General features: G+C 42.0%; 1 protein-coding gene across 1 annotated transcript in view; it reads left to right on the forward strand.

Moving 5' to 3' along the window:
• The window catches only part of LOC124556716 (pleckstrin homology domain-containing family G member 7-like), a 177,346-nt gene that overhangs the window by 71,818 nt on the left and 78,553 nt on the right, over positions 1 to 26,975 (forward strand). The window contains exon 5 of the mRNA XM_047130704.1: positions 20,228 to 20,402. Coding sequence (XP_046986660.1) covers positions 20,228 to 20,402 — 175 coding nt within the window. The remainder of the gene's footprint in view (positions 1 to 20,227; positions 20,403 to 26,975) is intronic.

Genomic DNA, 26,975 nt, shown 5'->3' on the forward strand with positions numbered 1-26,975 from the left:
TTCCAGAGATAAAAAAAACTGCTAAAAAAAACCGACACTTAGGAAACTAAATTCAGTTAGGAAATATGATAGTTTATCCTCTGGTATTATCAAAAACCATAAACAGAACTCGCAGAGTGCAGAATGATTTAATTAAGATTTTCATATTAAAACTTTAATTATTTTTCGTTTTCGTAATATAAAAATCAGACAAAATTATTATTGGTGTCTAAGATTGTTTTGGGTGTATATGTGAGTGAATGAGAGTGTGTACGTGGGACATTCGTCAAATTTTAATGTTGCATTATATAATGTCTTAAGTAACCTGCTCTTAAGTAACCTGCAAGAGTTACGCAAGCCTGTCGTGGGAAAATGTTCATAGGAAATTTACCCACTTTGCTGATGACGTATGTCTAGGTGTGATTGCTGTTGTAACAGAGCAGCCAGAAAGTCAGCTGGAGTATTATCTATATATAAAGCATGTTTCCAGATTTATTGCCTTTTCGTTTATTAAACATTACTTTAATGTTTGTATATCAAAATGACGTAGATGCGTCTGTATGTAAGGATTGGTGCAGGCCAGTTTTAGCTGAGTATGATCATGAGCGAGCACTCTGATTGGCAGCGAGCATGGTTAGCCAATTAGAATTGAGATGGTTCCCACTCGTTACCTGATAGCTATACTGGGAGTTAGGCCACAAGAAAGGAGTCTCCTGCTAGCTTTGAACGCGGGTGGTCATGTTACTTGTGCGAGTCGAAATAATGTGTAAAATGAAGGAATATTGAGTTCCTCGTGTTTGATATGTGTCGTGACTGACGCTGATGTAGTTATGGACAGTTTTATGAAGTTTGGAAGTTTTAGAACTGTATTGTTAGAATGATATTTGCGTGTGAAAATTTGGCCTTCTTAGTATCCGCGTGGCATGCTTCAGTATTCAACAATTGAGCATTTTTGCCCAGCGATTTCTTTTTTGAAATCCGCCAGAAGGACCAAATGTCATAACTCATGTTAGTGGTGGAATTAATGACTATGGAAACGTTGTTTAACACGGGTCGGATTTTGACAGATTTCTGGCTGCTGTGCGTGCGAAATGAGTGTATGAATTGCGAACTTGACGAAAATAACCAATAGTTTAAATGTGGACTGAATAGTACCGTTTCTTTGGTTATGAGAACAAATAAACATTTTTGTGTGGAAATTTAGGACATTATTTTCTTATTTTACAGAAGCCAATCCATTATCCTACCGCCCGATAATTTTTTTTTTCTTGACAGTCTTTTCTACAGAACTTTATATCATTACTAGAGTTGCGTGGCCTCAGTAATTGTAGATATGAGATGGTGTTTTTTTTTATCAAGGCTGCTTTTCCGTCATCTTGTAAGTATCAACGTTGCTGAGTGAAGGTGAAACGTCCCCTTAGAAAAATTATAAATGACTGTGCTTAAACTGACACACAATATTTTTAGCGCAACGCAATCTGACTTTCAATAATCCCTACAAAAGAATGGCTCTGACTAACAATAACCTATACCTTTCCTGAATCACTTACCTCACAAAAATCTTCGTTACTCCAACTACTGCAATACAGCGAGCGCCACTACTGCCAGCTTAATAAAAGATTCTAGCTACTGAAGGCATAACTACTGTTAGGCATAGTTAGCAAATGAAAGATTTTGATACAGAACAAACAATGTATTTACCTTAATAGTGTTCAAAATTCATAACATATATATCAGTTCATGACATCCAGTCTTACAAGTCTCTGATGGACACACGTCCAGATCATGCGCTCTCAAAACTCCGCCATCTCTCTCCCCACATCCATCATTGCTGGTGACTCACCTCCAACTGCGCAACGCTACGCGCTGTTCACGTCTAACTGCCCAACACTACAATAGCAAATTCCAACAATGCAAGCCAGCCACAGACTGCACACAGCGCAGTCAGTGATTTTCATATAGAGTGTTACATGGCGTTACCAACATAAAAACCTAAACAGCCTACTTACAAAGGGACATCGAGCAGACGCTGTTCTCAGGTAGGTGAATTTCTAATTTGCAGCCTGCACAGCACACGGAATATTCAAACCCCGCCACGCCGCAATTGGTGCATCGGTTTCGGGGGGAAGACTATAGTAAAGTTCGGGTGGGTAGGAACTTTACAAAAAAAGCAGCAGTGTTTAAATGGACTCGTAAGGTATTCGCACGCGAGTGATAAAGGAACTATTGTGAGACAATCGACAAGTGTGCTAATGAATGGTAGTTGGAGCACATCAGCAAAGAACACGAGTGCGAAGTTACTAGTGAAGTGTACAAGGCAGCGAGAACAACTAACGATCCGCAGTAGCAGACTACATGTCGACAGCTGAAGATCGTCAGGCGCCAAGCTACAGCAGCAAACCGGTGGACAGAGCAGTTGGCAGCTGTGTAGGGAGTGGTGGCCCGTAAACTGGATCGGTGGAAGCAGGAACTTGAGAACGGACCCGCCGTATCACCTCGCCGTGCAGTCATCCGGACGAGGAAAAAGATAAGTGGTGTTCTACTTAAGAATTTTGTGTGTGTATGTGTGCCAAGAAACTTTACAGAATGGCTGAAAATAATCAGGCGATAGTAAAAGAGAGACTGGGGGTAGATTTGGGGAATGTAAAAGATGAGAATGATTCCACAATTGGTAATTTCAGTTTTGATGAGTCACAAGCAAATGTTAGTAATAGTTTGCCAGATTCACTGTATGTTAATTGTGGGACTGCTGGTGAACAAAATGTATCAGAACCCAGTGTCCCATATCTACCTGTTATGGTTAAAGAAATGAAACTGGAACCAAGGTACAAGATGTTTTTGTGTACAAAAAAAAGAGTGTTTCAGATATGTTTGTAAATATTCTCAAACATATCAAGGGGATTAGTTCAGATATAAAATCGTCATTAAGTTCTGATATAGACACCAAAATTAATAAAATGGGTAATGACCTTGATACTAAAATGAATAAATTAGGTCTGGAAATAAATGAGTTACACACTGAAGTAGATGGGTTAATGCAGGAGGTTAATCAAGGGTTCGATAATTTGTCAAATGAGATGGAATCCAAAATGGAAGATTAAATTTCGAATTTGAGGGACACTTGGAAAAATGATATGACTTTGTTCAGCACTAATGTTAAAAGTGACATTAATCAGGTCAGACAGGAATGTAATACTGCTGTTGTGACAGTGGAAAGTGAACTAACTACACAGATGCAGCAAGTTGCTGAGGACAACCAACAGTCAAAGCAACAATTAGATTTAGAATTAGACAAAGTTACTGAACAGGTTCATAATGTAGAAAAACACTGTGAGGAAAGTCACACAATATTAGCAAGTAAAATCAAAGAAGGAAAAGATATGTGTGCAAAGATTGGTATGCAAGTGGCTAGTAAAATTACTAACATAGAAACTAATATCCAGCCATTTAGTACCAGTCTCAATGAACAGTTGTGTGAGCATGAGGGTAGACTAACCCGAGTAGAGCAAAATGTTAACAACCATAGTGGTTGTGTAGTAACTAATAGGGTAGTAGAATCATCTGAAATTGCTTATGTAACACATCGCCAATTCTTGAAATTTGATCCAAATAAGAATGTTCACCCTAAAGAGTTTTGGAGTGATTTTGAAGATGTGTTACCTGAAGTGTGGAATGACAAGCAAAAGACTGGATTCATCACCTCTGATCTAATGGGAGAAGCTAGAAGCTGGGGGAATTTGGCTTCAGATAAATACGATAAATTAGTAGAGTTCAAACAGGCATTTTTGAAGACTATTGGGGAAAGAGGAAGCAAATGGAAGTGTTGAATAAATTTTGGTCGGGGGAAAAATGTGATTCCAAGAGAGATAACATTAAAAGATTCGCACAAAAGTGGGTGACTGCCTTATCTTCTTTAAATGCAAAAGTAGAGAAAGAACAGATAATCATGGGTATTGAAAACAAATTGCAATTGAGCTGGCGAAATAAGATCATTTCGGCACCTAGGGATGACACCGACTGGTTTTTTCATTATCTTGAACGAGCAGAAAACATCTTAAAGGAAGAGGAAAATAACAGAAGAGAGTATAGGCCTCCTGTTAGGTCAAATGGCAACAGAGCCGCAGTCATTGTAAACAGAATAGGCGAACAAAGAGGTAACACTTACAGAGAAAGATACCGGGGAAGAGGATCCTACGTTGGAAATAGGTTCAACGACCGAGTACAATACTTTGATTGCCGTCAGCTGCAGTCTGATGACGTAACGGGTAGGTGCGGACCGACAGGTGACAGAAACGTCAGAGGCAATGACGTCACACAGGAGGAAAACTGTTAGCAATCTGTAATAACGCTAGCGTTTGCAGACTGAAATCACATAAGTTAAACCCGCTAGTGACGCCCTTTATAAAGAAGGCACCCACTAAACAGCATGGGGATAGCATAATAGAAAATAGAAGGGTAGAGGAGAATGACACTGTAAAACAATTTGGTTATTCAGTAAATGCAGTAGTTTTTTGTGAAAGGGAAAGCTCAAACAAAGATCGCAGGAACCATATTAAGAAGGAACTAAATACAGAAAGTGAAGACTCAAATCAGGGGGTGGGGGTGAATCAGCACTGCAAAACAGATGAGAGGCCTACCAGAGACGGTGGAAGTAGCATTATTATTGGGGAAACGGTTGGGAAGGTACCCAAAGGAAGAGTATAATAGTGTAGAGGAGGTGGTATATAGGTTGAATGAAGTAGTTTTCAATAGTGAGGAAGAGGGTTCAGAAGAAGAGGAAGGAGTAAATGATTTTGAAAATTCTGACAACACCTCGGAGAGGCTTGCGGAATTAAAGGTTATAAAAGAGGGTGAGAAGCTAGAGAAATATTTTGATTTATCAGTAGTGGACAGGATTTTTAAAGCTGCCACTACTAAGGCAGTGAAAGAGGACTCAGTTAAGGTATGTGTTCTTTCCACAGAAGGGGTTGGTTTTGATAGGTGTGAAGTAGTGCGGGATTTACTAGATGAACCTGAGTCTGTAGCCAGAAAATAATACATTGGACAACCTATAATTGAGGTGACACTGTTTGGAGAAAAGGTTCCCTGTCTGATCGATACCAGTTCGGAAGTGTGTGCTGTATCACGGAATTTTGTAAATGCTCTCCCAAAGAATAAACAAATAGTTGTAATGCCAGTGAGTGGTTTAAACATTATTGTAGCTACTGTAAAACTAAGAAAGTAGTTTAACAAGAAGTCCTATTACCCATAGCTGTAAGTGGGGTAGCCATAAAACAGAATTTTCTAGTTATAAATGGACTCAGTGTAGAAATGTTGGTAGGTGCCGACTTCTTGCATAAATATGAAGGATGGGTAAATTTTGGGTCGAATGATGTAATTATAAAAATCAGTGGAAAACCTGTAGTTATTCCATTCATTGGAAAAAGACCAAGTGTAAACGAAGAACAAAGTGACATTCCAATACGATACTGCAGGGCGGCTACATTGATGGAAGGCTATAATGAATATGGAAAAAAAGGAAGTGTATTCTTCTGAGATAGAAAATGTCAGGATTAGGATCGACGAAAAATTAGGAGAATTAACGGAACTGACTTACGTACAAAAGGATGATGTGAGACAAATTTTGAACAATCATTGTGAAGTGTTTTCAGACCAGCTGGGCCTAATTAGGAATTATGAGTGCTATTTGACTGTAAAAGAGGACGCACATTTTTTCTGAAAGCCATTTACTGTTCCCGAAGTACCCTACTGGCCATTAAAATTGCTACACCACGAAGATGACGTGCTACAAACGCGAAATTTAACCGACAGGAAGAAAATGCTGTGATATGCAAATGATTAGCTATTAAGAGCATTCACACATGGTTGGCGCCGGCGGCGATACCTACAACGTGCTGACATGAAGAAAGTTCCCAACCGATTTCTCATATCACAAACAGCAGTTGACCGGCGTTGCCTGGTGAAACGTTGTTGTGATGCCTCGTCTAAGGAGGAGAAAGGCGTACCATCACGTTTCCGACTTTGATAAACGTCGAATTGTAGCCTATCGCGATTCCGGTTTATCGTATCGCGACATTGCTGCTCGCGTTGGTCGAGATCCAATGACTGTTAGCAGAATATGGAATCAGTGGGTTCAGAAGGGTAATACGGAACGACGTGCTGGATTCCACCGGCCTCGTATCACTCTCAGGCGAGATGACAGGCATCTTATCCGCATGGCTGTAACGGATCGTGCAGGAGTCAACAGATGGCGACGTTTGCAAGACAACAACCAACTGCACGAACAGTTCGACGACGTTTGCAGCAGCATGTACTATCAGCTCGGAGACCATGGCTGCGGTTACCCTTGACGCTGCATCAGGAGCGCCTGCGATGGTGTACTCAACGACGAACCTGGGTGCACGAATGGCAAAACGTCATATTTTCGGATGAATCCAGGTTCTGTTTACAGCTTCATGATGGTCCCATCCGTGTTTGGCGACATCGCGGTGAACACACATTGGAAGCGTGTATTCGTCATCGCCGTACTGGCGTATCACCCGGCGTGATGGTATGGGGTGCCATTGGTTACACGTCTCGGTCACCTATTGTTCGCACTGGCAGCACTTTGAACAGCGGACGTTACATTTCAGAAGTGTTACGACCCGTGGCTCTACCCTTCATTCGATCCCTGCGAAACTCGACATTTCAGCAGGATAATGCACGACCGTATGTTCCAGGTCCTGTACGAGCCTTTCTGGATACAGAAAATGTCTTATGCTGCCCTGGCTAGCACATTCTCCAGACCTCTCACCAACTGAAAACGTCTGATCAATGGTGGACGAGCAACTGGCTCGTCACAATACGCCAGTCACTACTCTTGATGAACTGTGGTATCGTGTTGAAGCTGCATGGGTAGCTGTACCTGTACACGCCATCCAAGCTCTGTTTGACTCAATGCCCAGGTGTATCAAGGCCATTATAATGGCCAGAGGTGGTTGTTCTGGGTACTGATTTCTCAGGATTTATGCACCCAAATTGCGTGAAAATGTAGCCACATGTCAGTTCTAGTATAATATATTTGTTCAATGAATACCCGTTTATCATCTGCATTTCTTCTAGGTGTAGCAATTTTAATGGCCAGTAGTGTATATAAAGAAGCAGTTCGAGATATGATTCAGAAAATGCTCGAATGGGGAATCATAGACAGGGCAATGAGTGTATATGATAACCCATAGGTTGTAGTACCTAAGAAGGATGGTTCCATTAGGCTTGTTTTGGACGCCCGGGCGTTAAATAAAATTATATTTCCAGGAAGTGATAGGCCGGAGAACATTGAAGAATTGCTACAAATATTTAAAGGTGCAAAATTTTTTACGTCCATGGTTGTAACGAGTGGCTACTGGTACCTGCCTTTGTCAAAAGAATCCCGAAATTACACAGATTTCCTGTTTGAGGGGAGATGTTAGCAATATAAGGTTGTACCCCTTAGCTTAAACATTTGCGTTTGTGCATTTGTTGGGGCAATGTCCCAGGTTCTAGGAGACCTACTGCTTCGGAGAATTACTGCTTATGTGGACGATGTATTAATCTCAGCTCCCACTTGGGAAGATCACTGTATGTTGTTAGACAAAGTATTAGACACAATTAAAAAAGGGGGAATGAAAGTGAAATTGGACAAAACGGAATCTATAAAGAAAGAAATTAAATTCCTGATACATATTGTTAGTGGCAATGGAATCATGTCCGATCCAGAAAAGATAAAAGCCATTAGCGATTATGCAGCACCGACCACAAGAAAAGAGTTAAAAGGTATGTTTGGCCTTTTTTGATTTTACCGAAAATTTGTACCTGATCAGTTGTTTAATGCACCTCGTCTGAGGGAACTTTTTAAGTAGAACGTACCTTATAAATGAACTTAGGAGTGTCAAACTGCATTTGAAGAACTTAAAGAGCCTCTGCTGAGTATTAAAATTTTGAACCATCCTGATTTTTCTAAACCTTTCTGTCTGGGATCAGATGCATGTGGTTACGATCTGGGGGTGGAATGATTCCAGAGCGAAACAGTTGGTGAAGAAGAGGTCCACAAAACAATATCGTTTTCTAGTCGGTCATTGCAACAAGCTGAAAAGAATTGCAGTATTTCAGAGTTAGAAGCATTCCACTTGGGCCAACTACTTAGAATATTTCGAAGAAGTGATTTACCATCTAAAACACGAAGCCACTGGTTTGCCTCCAGTAGAATTAATGTGTGGGATTAGACCAAATAACCTATTATTTGACCTGATAGAGTTCCCTAAACTTACTGAATTGGCAATGGAACATAAGAAAAAATTAGCGCCAGCAAATATCAGAAAAAAGGCTCTGGAGAGGAATATGAGACATGATGCGAGGGCAAGTCCAACAAGTTTTCAAATCGGTGACCTAGTGCTTGTGAAAACACAAGAGAAATCAAAGAAGATTACGGCTGAGACGAAAAAGTTTACTGATGAATATGTTGGACCTTTTAGGATTGCAGCCAAACCTGATGCCAATGCTTACAAACTGGAGTATGTAAAGTCACACAAATTACTGGGTTTAAGAAACATTACTGATTTAAAGCAATACATTCAGAAAGAAGAATTAAACCGCAGTACTACACTGGATTACTACCGTATTCTCCGACCTGACATTTTACTCCAGGGCCACGTGTCTTGCACGTTGCGGTTAGCGCCCGCATAGTGCCCAGCTGATCGATTTGTTCCTTCAATTTTCGTTTTCCTAAAACGGTCGCCTATCTATCTCTTTAATCTATGCGTCCTTGCTCCCCACCTTTGGGACTCAGGAAGGAACACTTTTCTATCCATCCACTGCAATTTCTTGTATTGCCACTCAGCACTACCAATGGGTGACGGACCTGTTGAGTGATGTGAACACTTAAACTATTGACAGCGTCCTTAGACGGTCATCCCATTCTTGCGCAGGCCCTTGTATGGACCCTTCACAATACTATCTAGTTACCGACTTGTCGAAAGTAGAAGAGGCGACTGAGGTAACAATGCTCCTCCCTCTTATCATTGGCGTAGGCGACTCCTTGTATTGCCACTCAGCTCTACTAACGGGTTACGGGCCTGGTGAGCGATGTGAACACTGCGGCAACAACGCTCCTCCCTCCTATCCTTGGCGTAGGTGATCAGCAGAGCTGTTTTTCACCCAAACAGCACAAACTTACATTGACACATTAATTCTAATAGTGGACTAAAAATACAGACCAAACCAAACATAAAGATAAGTGAGATGATTTGATGGCCCCAGAGAGGTGGACTAAAGTGTATTTAATATTGTCAATAATGTATGTTTTCTTGAATATAATGAATAAGAGGTGTTGGAGGGCCACGTAAGTTGGAATGAGTCGAGCTTAATGTTTTTCTATAAGGACCTTTTTTGTATGTACTGTGTATATACAGGGTGGTCCATTGATAGTGACCAGGCCAAATATCTCAGGAAATAAGCATCAAACGAGAAAACTACAAAAAACGAAACTCGTCTAGCTTTAAGGGGGAAACCAGATGGCGCTATGGTTGGCCCGTTATATTGCGCTGTCATAGCTCAAACGGATATCAACTGCGTTTTTTAAAATAGAAACCCTTATTTTTATTGCATATTCGTGTAGTACGTAAAGAAATATGAATGTTTTAGTTGGATCACTTTTCTCGCTTTGTGATAGGTAGCGCTGTAATAGTCACAAACGTATAAACACGTGGTATCACGTAACATTCCGTCAGTGCGGATGGTATTTGCTTCGTGATACATTACCCGTGTGAAAATGGACCGTTTACCAATTGCGGAAAAGGTCGATATCGTGTTGATGTATGACTATTGTGATCAAAATGCCCAACGGGCATGTGCTATGTATGCTGCTCGGTATCCTGGACGACATCATCCAAGTGTCCGTACCGTTCGCCGGATAGTTACGTTATTTAAGGAAACAGGAATTGTTCAGGCACATGTGAAACGTCAACCACGACCTGCAACAAATGATGATGCCCAACTAGGTGTTTTAGCTGCTGTCGCGGCTAATCCGCGCGTCAGCAGCAGACAAATTGCGCGAGATTCGGGAATCTCAAAAACGTCGCTCTTGAGAATGCTACACCAACATCAATTGCACCCGTACCATATTTCTGTGCACCAGGATTTGCTTGGCGACGACTTTGAACGTCGTGTACAGTTCTCCCACTGGGCACAAGAGAAGTTACGGGACGACGACAGATTTTTTGCACGCGTTCTATTTAGCGACGAAGCGTCATTCACCAACAGCGGTAACGTATCCCGGCATAATATACACTATTGGGCAACGGAAAATCCACGATGGCTGCGACCTTGGCGGGTTAATGTACGGTGCAGCATTATGGGAAGAAGGAAATTGGCCCCCATTTTATCGATGGGAATCTAAATGGTGCAATGTATGCTGATTTCCTACATAATGTTCTACCGATGTTACTACAAGATGTTTCACTGCATGACAGAATGACGATGTACTTCCAACATAATGGATGTCCGGCACATAGCTCGCGTGCAGTTGAAGCGGTATTGAATAGCATATTTCATGACAGGTGGATTGGTCGTCGAAGCACCATACCATGGCCCGCACGTTCACCGGATCTGACGTCCCCGGATTGCTTTCTGTCGGGAAAGTTGAAGGATATTTTCTATCGTGATTCACCGACAACGCCTGACAACATGCGTCAGCGCATTGTCAAAGCATGTGTGAAGATTACAGAAAGTGAACTACTCGCTGCTGAGAGGAATGTCGTTACACGTATTACCAAATGCATTGAGGTGGTTGGACATAATTTTGAGCATTTATTGCATTAATGTGGTATTTGCAGGTAATCACGCTGTAACAGCATGCGTTCTCAGAAATGATAAGTTCACAAAGGTACATGTATCATGTTGTGGCGTAGCAAGACAGCCACGCCACGGAAGTAGCCGAAAGGCACGCGTTTAGTTAACGCAGGCAAGAGATGGGTCTGTAACAGGATACGTAATGAATGCTATAAAGAAAAGTACGTAGCTTCTGGAATACTTAACTTTAATCCATCCTTGGTACATCCCTATTGACGATATAAGTGAGACTCCATAGATACATGCAATAAACTACTAATGGCGCCTTGCTAGGTCGTAGCCATGGACTTAGCTGAAGGCTATTCTAACTATCTGCTCGGCAAAGGAGCGAGGCTTCGTCAGTGTAGTCGCTAGCTACGTCGTCCGTACAACTGGGGCGAGTGCTAGTCCGGATCTCGAGACCTGCCTTGTGGTGGCGCTCGGTCTGCGATCACACAGTGGCGACACGCGGGTCCGACATGTACTAATGGACCGCGGCCGATTTAAAGCTACCACCTAGCAAGTGTGGTGTCTGGCGGTGACACCACATATCACATTGCAACTACCAAAATAATATGTTCAAACGTACCTATGTTCTGTATTTTAATTTAAAAAACCTATCTGTTACCAACTGTTCGTCTAAAATTGTGAGCCATATGTTTGTGACTACTACAGCGCCATCTACCACAAAGTGAAAAAAGTGGTCCAACTAAATCATTCGTAATTCTTTACGTACTACACGAATATGTAATAAAAAATGGGGATTCCTATTTAAAAAAACGCAGTTGATATCCGTTTGACCTATGGCAGCGCCATCTATCGGGCCAACCATAGCGCCATCTGGTTTTCCCCTTCAAGCTAGACATGTTTCGTTTTTTGTGGTTTTTTCGTTTGACGGTTATTTCGTGAGATATTTGGCCCGGTCACGATCAATGGACCACCCAGTATTGTAATTTGATCATGGAATGATGAAGAACCACAGTAACTGACTGGTGTTAGAGGTGCTTCGAGAGCCACAGAATTTGGCAGGAGTTAGTTTCAGTTATGTATTATGTAGAGCCACAGTAATTGGCTAACAGGTTCAGTACTGCTCTGTAAGGATTTTTTTTTAATTTTCTTGAATATTGTTTACGAGAAGGGCAGAGCCACCGAGGTGGTAGGAGTTATGTTCAAATTTACTACATTACTTTTGGTATTCTTTGCCAATATTAGTGTATTTCTTGTGTAATATGTGTATAATGAGAGGACTTTACTAGAGCCACAGGAGCTGGGAAGGATAATTTTCAGAGATTTTGCTGAGGACTTTTCAATAGAATAGATATTCTTTGTATATAGTATTATGTAGGATGGGTCTCAAAGCTACTGAAGCAGGCATAAGTAAATTTTAGTAACGTGATAAAATTGTTTTCTCTTTTTGTAAGATGTATATAGAAGGGATGCAGGACTGCAGGAGGTGGACTGAATGATTTTCAGTGCTTAATGATTTTGTATTTCTTTGTGTAATGTTTAATGATGTTTCTTAGAGCCGCAGATGGTGGCGGAGATAGCTTTGCAGGATATTTCATGATGTTGTATTTTCTTCTTTGTGTACGGTAGTTTATTTGTGTGAGGGCAAGCAGTAAATTTCGTTTACTGAAAAAGAGTTAAGAAAGAGAGATATTTATGAAGCAGCAGATTTTGTAACAGTAACTTGCTTAATTGTTATGAGATTTTGAAAAAAGAATTCAGTGATGGTGTCAATTTCGGGGTACTGTTGAATTTTTTCAGGGACAGTTAGTTCACTTTCTACTGAAAGGATTAGTATTAAATGTAACTACTGTAAAGAAAATGCTAAATTGCAGTGAAATATGAATTTGCCTGAGAAAGAAATTTATTGTATAAAGAAGAAGTAAATTGTGGAGGACAGTAAAGTTTTCGAAAAATTTTGTCATACAGTCCTTTGAGGTTGAATTTGCGAGCAGCAATTGCTGATTAGAGTATATATGTATGTTAGGGTAGTATGTATAGATCAAGAATGGACTCTTAGACGTACTGTATATTGCAGGAACGAAAATATGACAGAATCTGATACGATATTGAGAGAGAACCCAGTTTAAGACAGAGCTGGACGCTCTGTCCCGGTGACGAGCCCATGATGTGACCCATATGTAAGTGTTGAATAGAAGTGATCCGCCGCACCCATGTCATTCATCGGAGGTAGATATCAGAACCCCAATGCGTTGTCAGAGAAATGTTGCGTAAAGAGACGACCACCATATCGAAGTGAATGTATTCTACGACAGGAAAGGACACCTTCCACAGTGCTAAAATTTTATTTGTAGTCAATTTTTTGGACGCTGATAGAGCGGAGTGTTAACTGATTGTTTTTGCTTAAATTCATAATGAAAGAGTAAGAAACTTTTGTTTGGAGAAAAAAGTTTGTAGTTTCAAGAGAAAATGTAAAATTTGTCCGATGTAAATATTTTGTTAATTCAGTTTTGAAAAAAAAAAAGGAGACTTCAAGAATAATTTTGTAAGAAAAATGTGATATGAGAAAAAAATTGAAATTTTCTGTAATTTAATTTGATTGTATGCTATTCAGTCCTAACCCTTGATATTCAATGTAACTGTATATAATACTGTCATGTAGCTTAGATATTTCGTTAATTGAGGAAAACAAATTTTGATTAACAGTGCCGTGGTAGTTAAAGATTCAACTAAAAAAAAAAGAGAAAAAAAATAAAACTTGTCCGCAATAAGAACCATAAAATACGTTCAGGAGAGATTTTAGGTTCTTAGGGGATGTGTAGCGTCGCAAGTTTGTTCTGAGCGAACGTTTGTTTTAGGATAGGTAGCTGGATGTAACTTCGGGGGCTGATATCTGCCGGCCTAACCAGGAGACACGCACGCATCTGTCACAACCTGCCGTGGGAAAGCTATCCGATGTCTCTTTCTGGTCGCGTACATTCACCACCAATAAGAACCTAAATAAATGATATTAAATATTATTCAATCATTTTCAAAGAAGGTACACTACTTTTTGACATTCAGGAAAAGATTGTATCCCAATTTCAGCTTTATAACTATCATAGTCTCAGAGATAAAAAAAAATCGCTAAAAAAGTCAAAAACTGACACTTAGGAAACTAAATTCAGTTAGGAAATATAATAGTTTATCCTTTGGTATAATCTAAAACCATAAAGAGAACTCGCAGGGTGCAGAATTAATTAACTGAGATTTTCATACTAAAACATTAATTATTTTTCGTTTTCGTAATATAAAAATCAGACAGAATTATTATTGGTGTCTAAGATTGTTGTGGGAGTATACGTGAGTGAATGAGAGTGTGTACGTGGGACATTCGTCAAATTTTGATGTTGCATTATGTACCGTCTTCAGTAACATGCAAGAGTTACGCAAGCCTGTCGTGGGAAAATGTTCATAGGGAATTTACCCACTTTGCTGATGACGTATGTCTAGGTGTGATTGCTATTGTAACAGAGTAGCCAGAAAGGCAGCGGGAGTATTATCTGTATCTAAAAAATGTGTCCTGATTTGTTGCCTTTTTGTTTTCGTTTATTAAACATTACATTAATATTTGTATATCAGAACGACGTAGATGCCTCTGTATGTAAGGATTGGTGCATGCCAGTTTGGGAGCGAGTATGAGTGAGCATTCTGATTGGCAGCGAGCATGGTTAGCCAATCAGAATTAAGACGATTCCTACTCGTTACTTGATAGTTATACTGGGAGTGAGGCCACAAGAAGGGAGCTTCTCGCTAGCTTTGAACGCGGACAGTCATGTTACTAGTGCGAGTCAAAATAATGTGTAAAATGAAGGAATATTTAGTCCCTCGCATTTGATGTGTGTCGTGACTAACGCTGATGTAGTTACGGACAGTTTTGTGAAATTTGGAAGTTTTTGAAATGTATTGTTGGAATGATATTCACGTGTGAAAATTTGGCCTTCTTAGTATCCGCGTGGCATGTTTCAGTACTCAACCACTGAGCATTTTTGGCGACCAATTTCTTTTTTGAAATCCACCAGAAGGACCGAATGTCATAACTCGTGTTAGTGGTGGAATTAATGACTATGGATACGTTGTTTAACTGGGGTCGGATATGGACATATTTCTGGCTGCTGTGCGTGCGAAATGAGTGTATGAATTGTGAACTTGACGAAAATAACCAATAGTTTAAATGTGGACTGAATAGAACCGTTTCTTTGGTTATAAGAACAAATAAACATTTTTGTGTGGAAATTTTGAACATTATTTTCCAGAAGCCAATCCATTATCCTACCACCCAATATAATTTTTATTGACAGATGTTTATTTCATTACTAGAGTTGGGCGGCCTCAGTAATTGTAGATATGAGGTGGTGTTTTTTATCAAAACCCGCACAGCATACGGAATATAAAACCCCGCCACGCCGCACGAGGAACTGTCAGCACTCTTAAACAGCATTGTTCAACTACCCAAGAACGTTTTTAGCAGATTGATAAAGACAAAAAAACCTAACCGATCCACCACTCGCCACTTATTGCTTCAGCGGGACAATACAGATTTTTTGATCGCTTGATCACTGGAGATGGAAAATGTGTTCTCTGTGATAATCCAAAAAGCAAAGGCAGTGGCTCTGTCCGAGTGAATCGCTAGGAAGTACAGCTAAGCCAATTTGAAACCCAAAAACAGGCACTTTTGTGTGTTTGGTGGCGTATGCGCCGGCTCGTTCATTTTGAATTACTGAAACGTGGACAAACTATGAATGCAGAGCTTTAATGCGAACGACTGGATTGAATAAATCAGTCTTTAGCTGATGAGTGCCCAGCGATTGTCAACAGAAAAGGCGTTATTCTGCAACACGATAACGCAAGACCGCACTGCACAATACGTACCCTAGAAAAAATTCATGAATGGAGGTGGGAGGTATTGCCTCAGCCGCCACGTTCGCTCGATATTGCGTCATCAGAATTCCATTTATTCCGGTCGCTACTACATTTTCTGAGTGGCAAAAATTGTGAAAATCTGGATGATGTCCAAAATGCCTTCTCAAGATAGTGCCTATTTTGCTCAAAATCCAATTGATTTTTATCGACAGGGCATTGAAAATTTGAACACTAGATGGCAAAAGGTTGTTGATAACGAGGGTGATTACATCATTGATTAAAAATAAAAACTTGTTAAAAATTTAGCTGTTCGAATTTATGTAAAAAACATTACTTTCCGGTGCCCCTAACGTAGCACTGCCCCCACCAATCTGCGCCCGTAGCGAGGTGCGTGTTGAGAACTGTTGTTTGCCCAGGTGACGGCGTTTCCGGATACGACCAGCTACCTAGTGTAACAGGAAACGTGATTCATGCGACCAAGCAACATGTGTCCATTGATCCACGATCCAATTTCGATGACTCGATGAAGGGAACAAAGAAAGATTAGGGTTTAATGTCCCGTCGACATCGATGTCATTAGACATGGAGCACAAGCTCGGAGTGTTTGAAGGATGGGCCAGGAAATTGCCGGTGCCCTTTCAAAGAAACCATCCCGACATTTTCCTTGAGCGATTTAGGGAAATCACGGATGATGGAACGTGGATGTGAACAGCCGTCCTTCCAAAATGCGAGTCCAATGGTTTAACCATGGCGCTACCTCGTTCTGTCAATCTCGATACTACCTTGCCCGGTGTGATCATAGTTGACGACAAATTTCTTTATTTCGCGGCTATGATCACAAACTTTTTTGGTCCTCAGACTACCGTTTTCGATCAGCAATAACCAACTTCAGTCTCGGTACTGATTTGCTGCTACACTTTCTGGATCACTGTTCTATTCGCGACCATGTCGCAGCTTGTGAAATAATTTACGAAGTCATTTCCTCAACATGGGAGCATGTAGGCCTCTCTGCTAAGGAGCCCCAGGTTCAACAATGTACGCTGAACGGTGTCCAAAGAAACATTCGTGCCTCCACCAGTTCAGCACTTTGTCGTGAGCACTACCACAGACCGCCGTCTATTTTGCTTTACAGGAGAAGTCTAGCCTATGACATTCTGGTTCTGTGATGACGCGTGGACGCCCAACACGTTGTCGCCTACTCGTTGGTCCACCGTCCTTCTACCACTTTCCATAGATGCTCATGGTTGAAGCACGCGAACAGCCAACCACTATCGTCTTTTCCGAGATGCTAGTTCTCAGTTGCCGGACCTTAACAATCCTCCCTTAGTCGCTTCTCCGTTTGTGGCCTGTATCGTCGCTAGAACGATTCCCCATTCGTGTCTCGTCACGCGTCCCCAACGTCACCAGTCGACAGCCAGTCTCTTGGCGGCAGTGGTCATAACGTATTGTCTCATCAGTGTATGTTACAGCACACTACAGCAAGAATGAAAACAATTTTTCGTTTCATGGCAGCTACTGCACTTGTACTTTTTATCCTGAAATCGTTCTGATTGATCCCCATACTGTTTTGGGTACAGGGGAATGATTTACCGAACTCATAAACTCTTTCTACGACCTTTTTCTAATTTATAAAATTATTTGTTGAGCCATTGCCTTCGCTATCTGAAAAGATACTGTGCTCTCTTCTAACGTTTTGGACTTCACAGTGACGCCCGCTTGCCCCTAACTGCAGAGCGATTTCTGCATTTCACCAGGGGATGCCTCTTTTGCTTTCCTGAGGTCTGTGAGATAAACGCATTAGCAGACATTACAGCTTACAAGATATCGAATCGTTGTATTTAATTCCTTGAAAGTGTGCCTCCTCTAATTTAAAACGAGATTAGTAAATATTACTTAGGATAATCATGCTATTTGATTTGATCAGATTTATATGGCTATGTTTTAAAATACAATTTTCGTCACTTAAAGAGTATATTACACTAGCTGCAGTGCCCGGCGTTAACCGGGTGTTTAATATCTGGCACACAAAGTGATTGGCGTTTGTCATATTGGTACTCATAGCGAGTGCAAGCCGCATGGAAAATAGCAGTCGCTTTAAATCGACGGGCATGTTTGAATCACTATTTGTCAACGGAATGCGACGACTGAATGCGTTGTCCCCTGTGTGAAAAGATGGCTAGTTGCGCCATTTGTCGCTACATTTTGCGACAAGTATCGCACTGGAGAATTCAACTTCTATTGCTTCAGCTAAGTTTGCACTGTTTCGAGTAGGGCTGTGCTTGATCACGACTCGAACTGTTGAAACAATTTACGCCACACTTCGGGAAATCTCGGGTTCTGTTCGATGTTTTGATCGGTCCGTGATCTAGTGACTTTTGTTGGTACTATATTCACCACCTGTCTTAGCGTTTGTATAGCACTGTGAATCTTAATAATAAAAGTAACTGTGGAAATCGGACTAAAGTATCTTCTAGAGTATACATCATATGTCACGAGGGTATCTAATCAACAAATAAGAGTTTACAATCATGTTTCCGGCAATTTCTCGAGCTTCCGCTTGTCCCGCGATCTAGTGAGACCTGATGGTACTATATCCAAGACGAGTATTGCCGTTGTAATTATTCTCGCGACAGGAGTTACACTGAGGTGACAAAAATCATGGGATACTTCCTTATGTCGTGTCGGAGCTCCCTTTTCCCGGATTATGTCAGCAGGTCGACGTGGTATGGACTCAAAAAGTCGTTGGAAGCCTCCTGAAGAAATAATGAGCCATGCTACCTCTATAGTAGTCTACAATGCGGAGGTTTGGCCGGTGCGGGAATTTGTGCACGAACTGACCTCTCGATTATGTCTCATAAATGTTCGATGTGATGAATTTCGGGAAATTTGGGCGGCCAAACCAGTTGCTCGAACTGTCCAGAATGTTCTTCAAACTAACAGCGAACAACTGTGGCCGGGTGACATGGCGCATTGTCATCCACAAAAGTCCCATCGTTGTTTGGTCTCCAAGTAGCCGAATATAACCATTTCCAATCAATGATCAGTTCAGTTTGGCCAGAGGATCCAGTCCACTCCATGTAAACACAGCCCACACCATTATAAAGCCACCGCAAGCTTGCACCGTGCCTTGTTGACGACTTGGGTCTATGGCTTCGTAGGTTTTGCACCCCACTCGAACCCTGCCATTAGCTCGTACCAACTGAATTCGTGATTCAGTCTACCAGGCCACAGTTTTCCAGTCGTCTAGGGTCCAACCGACATGGTCAAGAGCCCAGGAGAGGCACCGGGGGCGATATGATGCTGTTAAAAAAATGGTTCAAATGGCTCTGAGCACTATGGGACTTACTTCTGAGGTCATCAGTCCCCTAGAACTTAGAACTACTTAAACCCAACTAACCTAAGGACATCACACACATCCATGCCCGAGGCAGGACCGTAGCGGTCGTGCGGTTCCATACTGAAGCGCTTACAATCGCTTGACTGTAGCGCCTAGAACAGCTCGGCCACTGCGGCCGGCTCGTGCTGTTTGCAAAGGCACTCGCGTCGGTCATCTGCTGCAATTAACGCCGAATTTCACCACACATCCCACACTGATTTCTGCGGCTATTTCACGCAAGGTTGCTTGTCTGTTAGCACTGACAACTCTGCGCAAACGCCGCTGCTGTCGGTCGTTAAGTGAGAGCCGTCGGCCACTGCGTTGTCTGTGGTAGGAGATAATGCCTGAAATTTGGTATTATCGGTACACTTTAGACACTGGATCTCGGAACAATGAATTCCCTAACGATTTCCGAAACGGAATTTCCCATGCGTCTTGCTCCAACTACCATTCGGCATTTAAAGTCTGTTAATTCCCTTCTTGCGGCCATAATCACGTCATATGAATCACTTGAATGCAAATGACAGCTCCGCCAATTCACTGCCCTTTTGTATCTTGTGTACGTGGTTCTTCCGCCATCTGTATATATGCATATCGCTGTCCCATGGCTTTTGTCACCTCAGTGTATGGTCAGTTTACAACGATGTATTTCGTCTGGTAGGCATTTCAATTTTCATTAACTTTCTTCATTGGTTCATCTGAATGTAGAAATTTGAAGTAAATCAGGCAAGAACTTCGAAGTAAATCGGTCAAGTACTTTTCGAGACTTTTGGTATCAACCTTTCTCCTTTATATATTACATAAAGATTTTTATATTGTGAATATTAAAAAATATATGGCCTATGTCTGCCCAAATCTTCATTAGGGGGTCCTGTAGAAATATGAAGTAAATTGGCCGAGAACTTTTAGAGAGTTTTGGTAACAACCTTTCCGCTTTATATATTAGATGCATGTATGTTTCAAGTCAGATTACGAACTCTTTATGTAGACAGTGATCTACCTTTAGTCTTGAAGGGAATGTATGCAAAATTTCATCAAGATCAGAATAAAAATGTAGATTTTTGTGAGTTATAAACTAACGTAGGCTCTTCTTTATATATATCAATGGCTGCTCGCATGTGGTGTGACTTAACTTTCTAATTCGTTTGCTTTTTCATAAAGTGGTGCAACAGGGATCCGAGATGCAAGAAGCTGCAGCTAACAGATTTGCTAGTGGCTCCAGTACAGCACATAATGAAAGTTCCACTTATCCTAAAGGAAGTAGAAACGAGGACTGAAGAACCAGCAGAGAGAGAACTGATAGCTCAAATTCTAGAAGTTGAGGAAAACTCCATCAGTAAGTAACAATGTGTGAATGCTTTTATTCTTAATCTTGTTTTACGTAGTTTTCGCAATTTTATGTCAGCAATAACAATAAAATACAGTATGAGAAGTATGTACAGATTAACTAGTCACACAAAAGAGGCGGGACACCGAAATTTAATGGAATGTAGTGAGAGAACGCTCCTGGTGGGTGACAGTACAAAGAACAGCGGATGTAAGCAGAATGATTCACAATAGTTTACCACTAGCTCCATTATCACTAGCAATGGACAGAGTAGCTGAACTAAAGAAGAGGAACTTTTAATCCTTTACTCGAAGGTTAAATATGGCAATTAGATAAGTAAATATTAGTGTAGCTAGCCATACAAAAAGTAGTACGTATATACAAGATAGAAGCTATGTTGAATATTCGGTGAACTAAATCGTCTCACCTTGACTCTGACCAATTTATTTTACTGTTTCTGTAGTCAGATATTTCACTTGGACAAACGAGAAAGGTCGCACCTTGTCCTTGCATCAGACCAGACACTTAAAATTATAAGAACTGGATGATCTCTTTACGGTATAATAACTATAATTCAATAAATAAAGGAAAGGAGAATAATAAAAGCACAGCAGGAAGGAAAAAATTCAGAAAGAGGGCCAAACATAATTATATCTCTCATCACCATCAATAGTATTCTGCCCAAAGACAGATTTTTACGTTGTAACTCGCCATGCTCTCCTGTCTTTTGCCATCCTCTTCAGGTCCACGTAATTTCCGCTTCCCTTTAAGACTATGGATAACAAAATCTGAGAAGCTATGCTTAGTGGTGTGCAAGAGCTCAGGGTGGAGTAAAATCGAAGCTACGGCTGTTTCAATAGGTAAGGAGTTAGTTTATTTTTCAGGGCAGAAAAATGTTAATGTCTCTTATTTTAGTAGATAGAGTATTACGTAGTCGAACTCTTGCAACACAGAAAGGTCTGCCATAAACATTTGTCGCACGGCGGAGGCTGAGCGTAATTTAGCATCTAGTTGAGTCTTTTTGGTGGTTTCAGTATAAGAATGGTATGTTTAAGAACCTACTTGGGGGTCTGTGATGGCATATGAGACGTCAGAGGACTCATAGTGTGTGGCAATCCAATCTTTGGCTTTACATAAATCATTTTTATCAAAGTATGCATGCGTCTCACCAAGATTTTTCATGAATGGAAATCGCAATACGACGCCCTTATTTGACAGCAGCTGTTCATGTCATTTTCAGGATTCATAGAATGAGTGAGCGCGGTAACCGCAGGGAGCCCTCACTGCTTTTTATGGCAGGATCTTGGCCGTAAAATCCGCTTTTGAAATGTAGTGTTGCTTTTCTGTTGTTATGTATGTATATGAAAGTCAAGAGAGAGCATGAAACCTAATGCCAGCACATAGTGAAAACTTCTAGAAGGGCGGATAGATGAATAAAGTGGTGCACAAACACTAATGAACTAAATAAGGCGAGGAAATTGGCTGTGGCCTTATGTCGCAGTTTCCCCATTAGTGATTTATGAACACCACTAAAAATATTAAGTAGGGTGTCCTCAGAATAAGAGTCAGGTGTCGTAGCACAACGCCATTTTACTTGATACATCACCTCTGAGAACACTTACAGGCTGCTGAACTAAACATTACTATATTACGGACGAGGTTGGAAATGCAATACGGAATACTGAGTGCCCCAACCGGGAGCTGCACGCTACCAGCTGTACTCATGTGCAGCGCAACATCCAACAATGATACATTTTCCCATTTACCTCGATGACCACTTCACTCATTACGATTTAGTCACCTCAGCCACAATGATACTATAATACGAGAAAAAGTGCCAGCATGTACGTACACGAACAGTTATGTTTTCAGATTGTACATCTGGACGTGGACTCATTCAAACCTGCACTCCGAACGATCTTGTGACACGGAAAGCATGAGTAACTAGTAAAACCAATACATAACATTCAATGAGCGGTTGAAGAAGAACCAAGGAAAGGCATATGACTTTCTCATCTCACTTTTGCAGCAGTTTTCTGGAGATTGTGAAAGCGTGGGAATGCCGAACATGGATATTTCTTGGAACATTAGCCCTGATCTTTGATTCAGTGTACTGTACCTCTGACAAGGGAATGGTCTTATCTCATATGTCGAAAACTGCCCAGAATTTTTTTTATGTTACAAGAATACACCAAGAGAAACACTATGTCAAAAATTTAGATGCTGTGACACTCAGAAAGTGATTTTAAAAACGTGGAAAATTGTCACATTCGTGGCTCGCTAGTCGGCTAGAGAAATGTACACTCCTGCCGAAGCTGGGGCAGACAGTGTGTGCGAAACACAGCAGGCACGTATCCTTGGTTGACATTACACTGGTAAACAGATAACACAGCAGACTGAAATGCGCCGGTTCTTCATCTTGCATAAACCACATGACGCGGATGACTGCTAAAGATACAGTTTCCAGTAGTCCAAGCAACTTGTCCCTCAAGAAGGTCGTGTATACTTGGCCGATCAGATGATCATGGGGAAATCACACTACACGTTGACACTAAACCAATGTTCGTGATTAGCTGCAATGGGACTTATACCCACCCAGGTGTGACTTACGTAAGTTGATGAAGTTACCTCGTTCAACTGAGGCCCCATCGTAGGGAATAGCATTATAGTAGGGATACACTGTACCACATTTTATGCAATGCATGTACTTCAGTATAAAAGCTCCATAGGCGATTTATTCACTGTAGTATTCTCTGTTGTTTCGATTCTAGCGTTTGTTCCAAATACATCTAAATACCCTGTGCAAATAGTAGGAAGGGAAAACGACATGGCCAAAGACAATTTTTACAATACGCTACACAGGTAAAACATAAGACTATTAATCGTGAAGAAATCAGTTCGTCCACCCACAGAGCACCCTCGCCTGCAGCCTATTACCAGTCCACACATGAGTACTGCGACCTCTACAACAGTCCGACGCCTTGGATTCACTGTACCGGTCGTCCTCCATACAGTCCCGACTTGGCGCCATCCGATTTTTATATCTTTCCAAAACTTAAAGAACACCATCGAGGACTTCACTTTGATAGTGATAAAGCGGTGCAAGCATAGATGAGCTTGCGGCTCCGTCAACGAACTCAGTCATTCGCTTGTGGCGGTATCAACAAAGTGGTTTCTTGTTGGAGGAAATTTGTTCGTCACCAGGGTGATTATTTTGAGAAATAAATACGTGAACATGAAGAATAAAGAAGTAGAATGTTAATAAAGCTTGTTTTATTTAAGAGTTTCCGCACAAAAAATTCGGAATCTTTAGTTTCCAGCACGTCCTTGCAAAATGGTTTACATCTGTGATCTCGGTAGCGATATGATTTCTAATGCTGGAAACATAAGATTAGTTGGGGTTGTTTGAGTGTCATTGGTCTCATCGAATTAGGGAAGGATGGGGAAGGAAGTCGGCCGTGCCCTTTCAAAGGAACCATCCCGGCATTTGCCTGGAGCGATCTAGGGAAATCACGGAAAACCTAAATCAGGATGGCCGAACGCCGGATTGCACCGTCGTCCTCCCGAATGCGAGTCCAGTGTGCTAGCCACTGCGCCACCTCGCTCGGTCATAAGATTGGTAATCATTTGTCGTCAATCCTATGAAGTTCACAGTGGACTGGCAGTAAATACATCAAAAAAAGTTTTGCATCACCCCAGTTCCCAGAACTCCTAAAGATAGACGTTGACTGTGGATATTGTATCACAGACACAGTCCCTTTGACTGTTCGGAGATGTCACTAAACCCGCCCAAAGAGCCGGCTGATGTGGCAGAGCGGTTATAGGTGCTTCAGTCTGGAACCGCGCGACCGCTACGGTCGCAGGTTAAAATCCTGCCTCGGGCATGGATGTGTGTGATGTCCTTAGGTTAGTTAGGTTTAAGTAGTTCTGAGTTCTAGGGGACTGATGACCTCACATGTTAAGTCCATAGTGCTCAGAGCCATTTTTGAACCGCCCAAAGATGTAAATAACCATGCATGAGCAGCTCCTATTAGACGGAGGGGGTCCGACAGCCGATCAGTTCCACCAGGAAAGAGGTAAACGGATCGTGTTGTCTGTAGTTCAACAACCCCTAGATGGTCAATACCGCGGTTCAATCGCGTCCGCATTGTTACTTTGTGCCAGGGAGGGCTCTCAACAATGGAAGTGCCCAGACGTCTCGGAGTGAACCAAAGCGATGTTGTTCGGACATGCAGGAGATACAGAGAAACAGGAACTGTCGATGATGCCTCGTTCACGCTGCCCAAGGGCTACTACCGCAGTCGATGACCGCTATCTACGAATTGTGGCTTGGAGGAACCCTGACAGCAACGCCACCATGTTGAATAATGTTTTTCGTGCAACCACAGGACGTCGTGTTACGGCTCAAACTCTGCGCATTAGGCTGCATGATGCTCAACTTCACTCCTGACATCCATGGTGAGATCAATATTTGCAACCACGACGCCGGCCGGTGTGGCCGAGCGGCTCTAGGCGCTTCATTCTGGAACCGCGCGACCGCAACGCTCGCAGGTTCGAATCCTGCCATGGGCATGGATGTGTGTGATGTCCTTAGGTTAGTTGGGTTTAAGTAGTTCTAAGTTCTGGAGGACTGATGACCTCACTTGTTAAGTGCCATAGTGCTCAGGCCATTTTTTTGCAACCACGACACCATGCAGCGCCTTACAGATGGGCCCAACAACATGCTGAATTGACCACTCAGGATTGGAATCACGTTCTCTTCAGCGATGAGATCCGCATATGCTTTCATCCAGACAATCGTCGGAGACGTGTTTGGAGGCAACCCGGTACGGAAGAACACCTTAGACACACTGCCCAGCGAGTGCGGCAGGGTAGAGGTTCCCTGCTGTTTTCGGGTGACATTACGTGAGTCTCAGGTACGCCGCTGGTGGTCATGGAAGGCGTCTTAACTGCTGTACGATACGTGATTGCCATCTTCCGACCAATAATGCAACCATATCGGCAGCATATTGGCGAGACATTCGTCTTCATGGATGACAATTCGCACCCCCATCGTGCACATCTTGTGAATGACTTCCATCAGGATAACGACATTGATCGACTAGAGTGGCCAGCATGTTCTCCAGACAAGAACGCTATCGAACATGCCTGGGATATATTGAAAAGAGCTGTTTATGGACGACGTGACCCACCAACCACTCTGAGGGATGTACACCGAATCGCCGTTGAGGAGTGGGAAAATCTGGACAAACAGTGCCTTGATGAACTTGTGGATAGTATGCCACGACAAATACAGGCATGCATCAGTGCAAGAGGACGTGCTACTGGGTATAAGAGGTACCGGTGTGCACAGCAATCTGGACCACCACCTCTGAAGGTCTAGCTGTACTATGGTATAACATGCAATGTGTGGTTTTAATGAGCAATAAAACTGGCGGAAATAATGTTTATGTTGATCTCTATTCCAATTTTCTGTACAGGTTCCGGAACTCTCGGAACCGGGGTGATGCAAAACTTTTTTTTGAAAAAATCTTTTTTGCGCATGATGCATCCTATTGCGCGCAGTTTGAGTCGTAACACGACGTTCTGTGGCTGCACGGAAAACATTATTGAACATTGTGGCGCTGCTCTCAGGGTTCCTCCGAGCCATAATCCGTAGGTAGCGGTCATCCACTGTAGTAGTAGCCCTTGGGTGGACTGAGCGAGGCATGGGAAAGACAGTTCCTGTCTCTTTGTATCTCTTTCATGTCCGAACAACATCGCTTTGGTTCACTCCAAGACACCTGGACACTTCCATTGTTGAGAGCCCTTCCTGGCACAAAATAACAATGTGGGCGCGATCGACCCCCGGTATTGACAGTCTAGGCATGGTTGAACTACAGACAACAAGAGCCGTGTACCTCCTTCCTGGAGTGATGACTGAAACTGATCGGCTGTCGGACCCTCTCCGTCTAATAGGCGCTGCTCATGCATGCTTGTTTATATCTTTGTGCAGGTTTGGTGACATTTCTGAACAGTCAAAGGGACTGTGTCTTTGATACAATATCCACAGTCAAAGTCTATCTTCAGGAGTTCTGGGAACCGGAGTGATGCAAAACTTTTTTCGATGTGTGTAAATAGTTGGTAGGTGTGTGCATGGATCAATACCGAATGTTGTGACAGTGGTCGTTTAAAATCTTCTAAAGCGACTGGATAATTTCTGAATAAGATGGAATCGACAACTGGACATATGGGACATTTCATGGCATTTCCAAGACGAAGGAACAAGTACGATATTTTGTCAACAAAACATTATCGTCTCAGGCCCAATTTCGTCCTCGACGATACATGAACTGGTCTCAAGAGGCAATAAACCTTTGAGCCATGGAGGAAATGACGCAGAAACATAGTGACACGTGCTTGGCTGGCACTACAATAAATGCCTCTTTACTTGATGCGAGGGAACTTCAAAAAGTAAGTTATACATGTCCTCGCAGTCTTAAATGATTGCGCAACAAGCATGGGACGTCGTCAGAAAAGAATATATGTTCTGGCTTTCCTGGAGACGCATTTTTGCTGCGGTGCGGATAACTGGAGGGTCGC

The sequence above is a fragment of the Schistocerca americana genome, chromosome X (genome assembly GCF_021461395.2).
Source record: "Schistocerca americana isolate TAMUIC-IGC-003095 chromosome X, iqSchAmer2.1, whole genome shotgun sequence".
In the NCBI taxonomy this organism is placed as follows: Eukaryota; Metazoa; Arthropoda; class Insecta; order Orthoptera; family Acrididae; genus Schistocerca; species Schistocerca americana.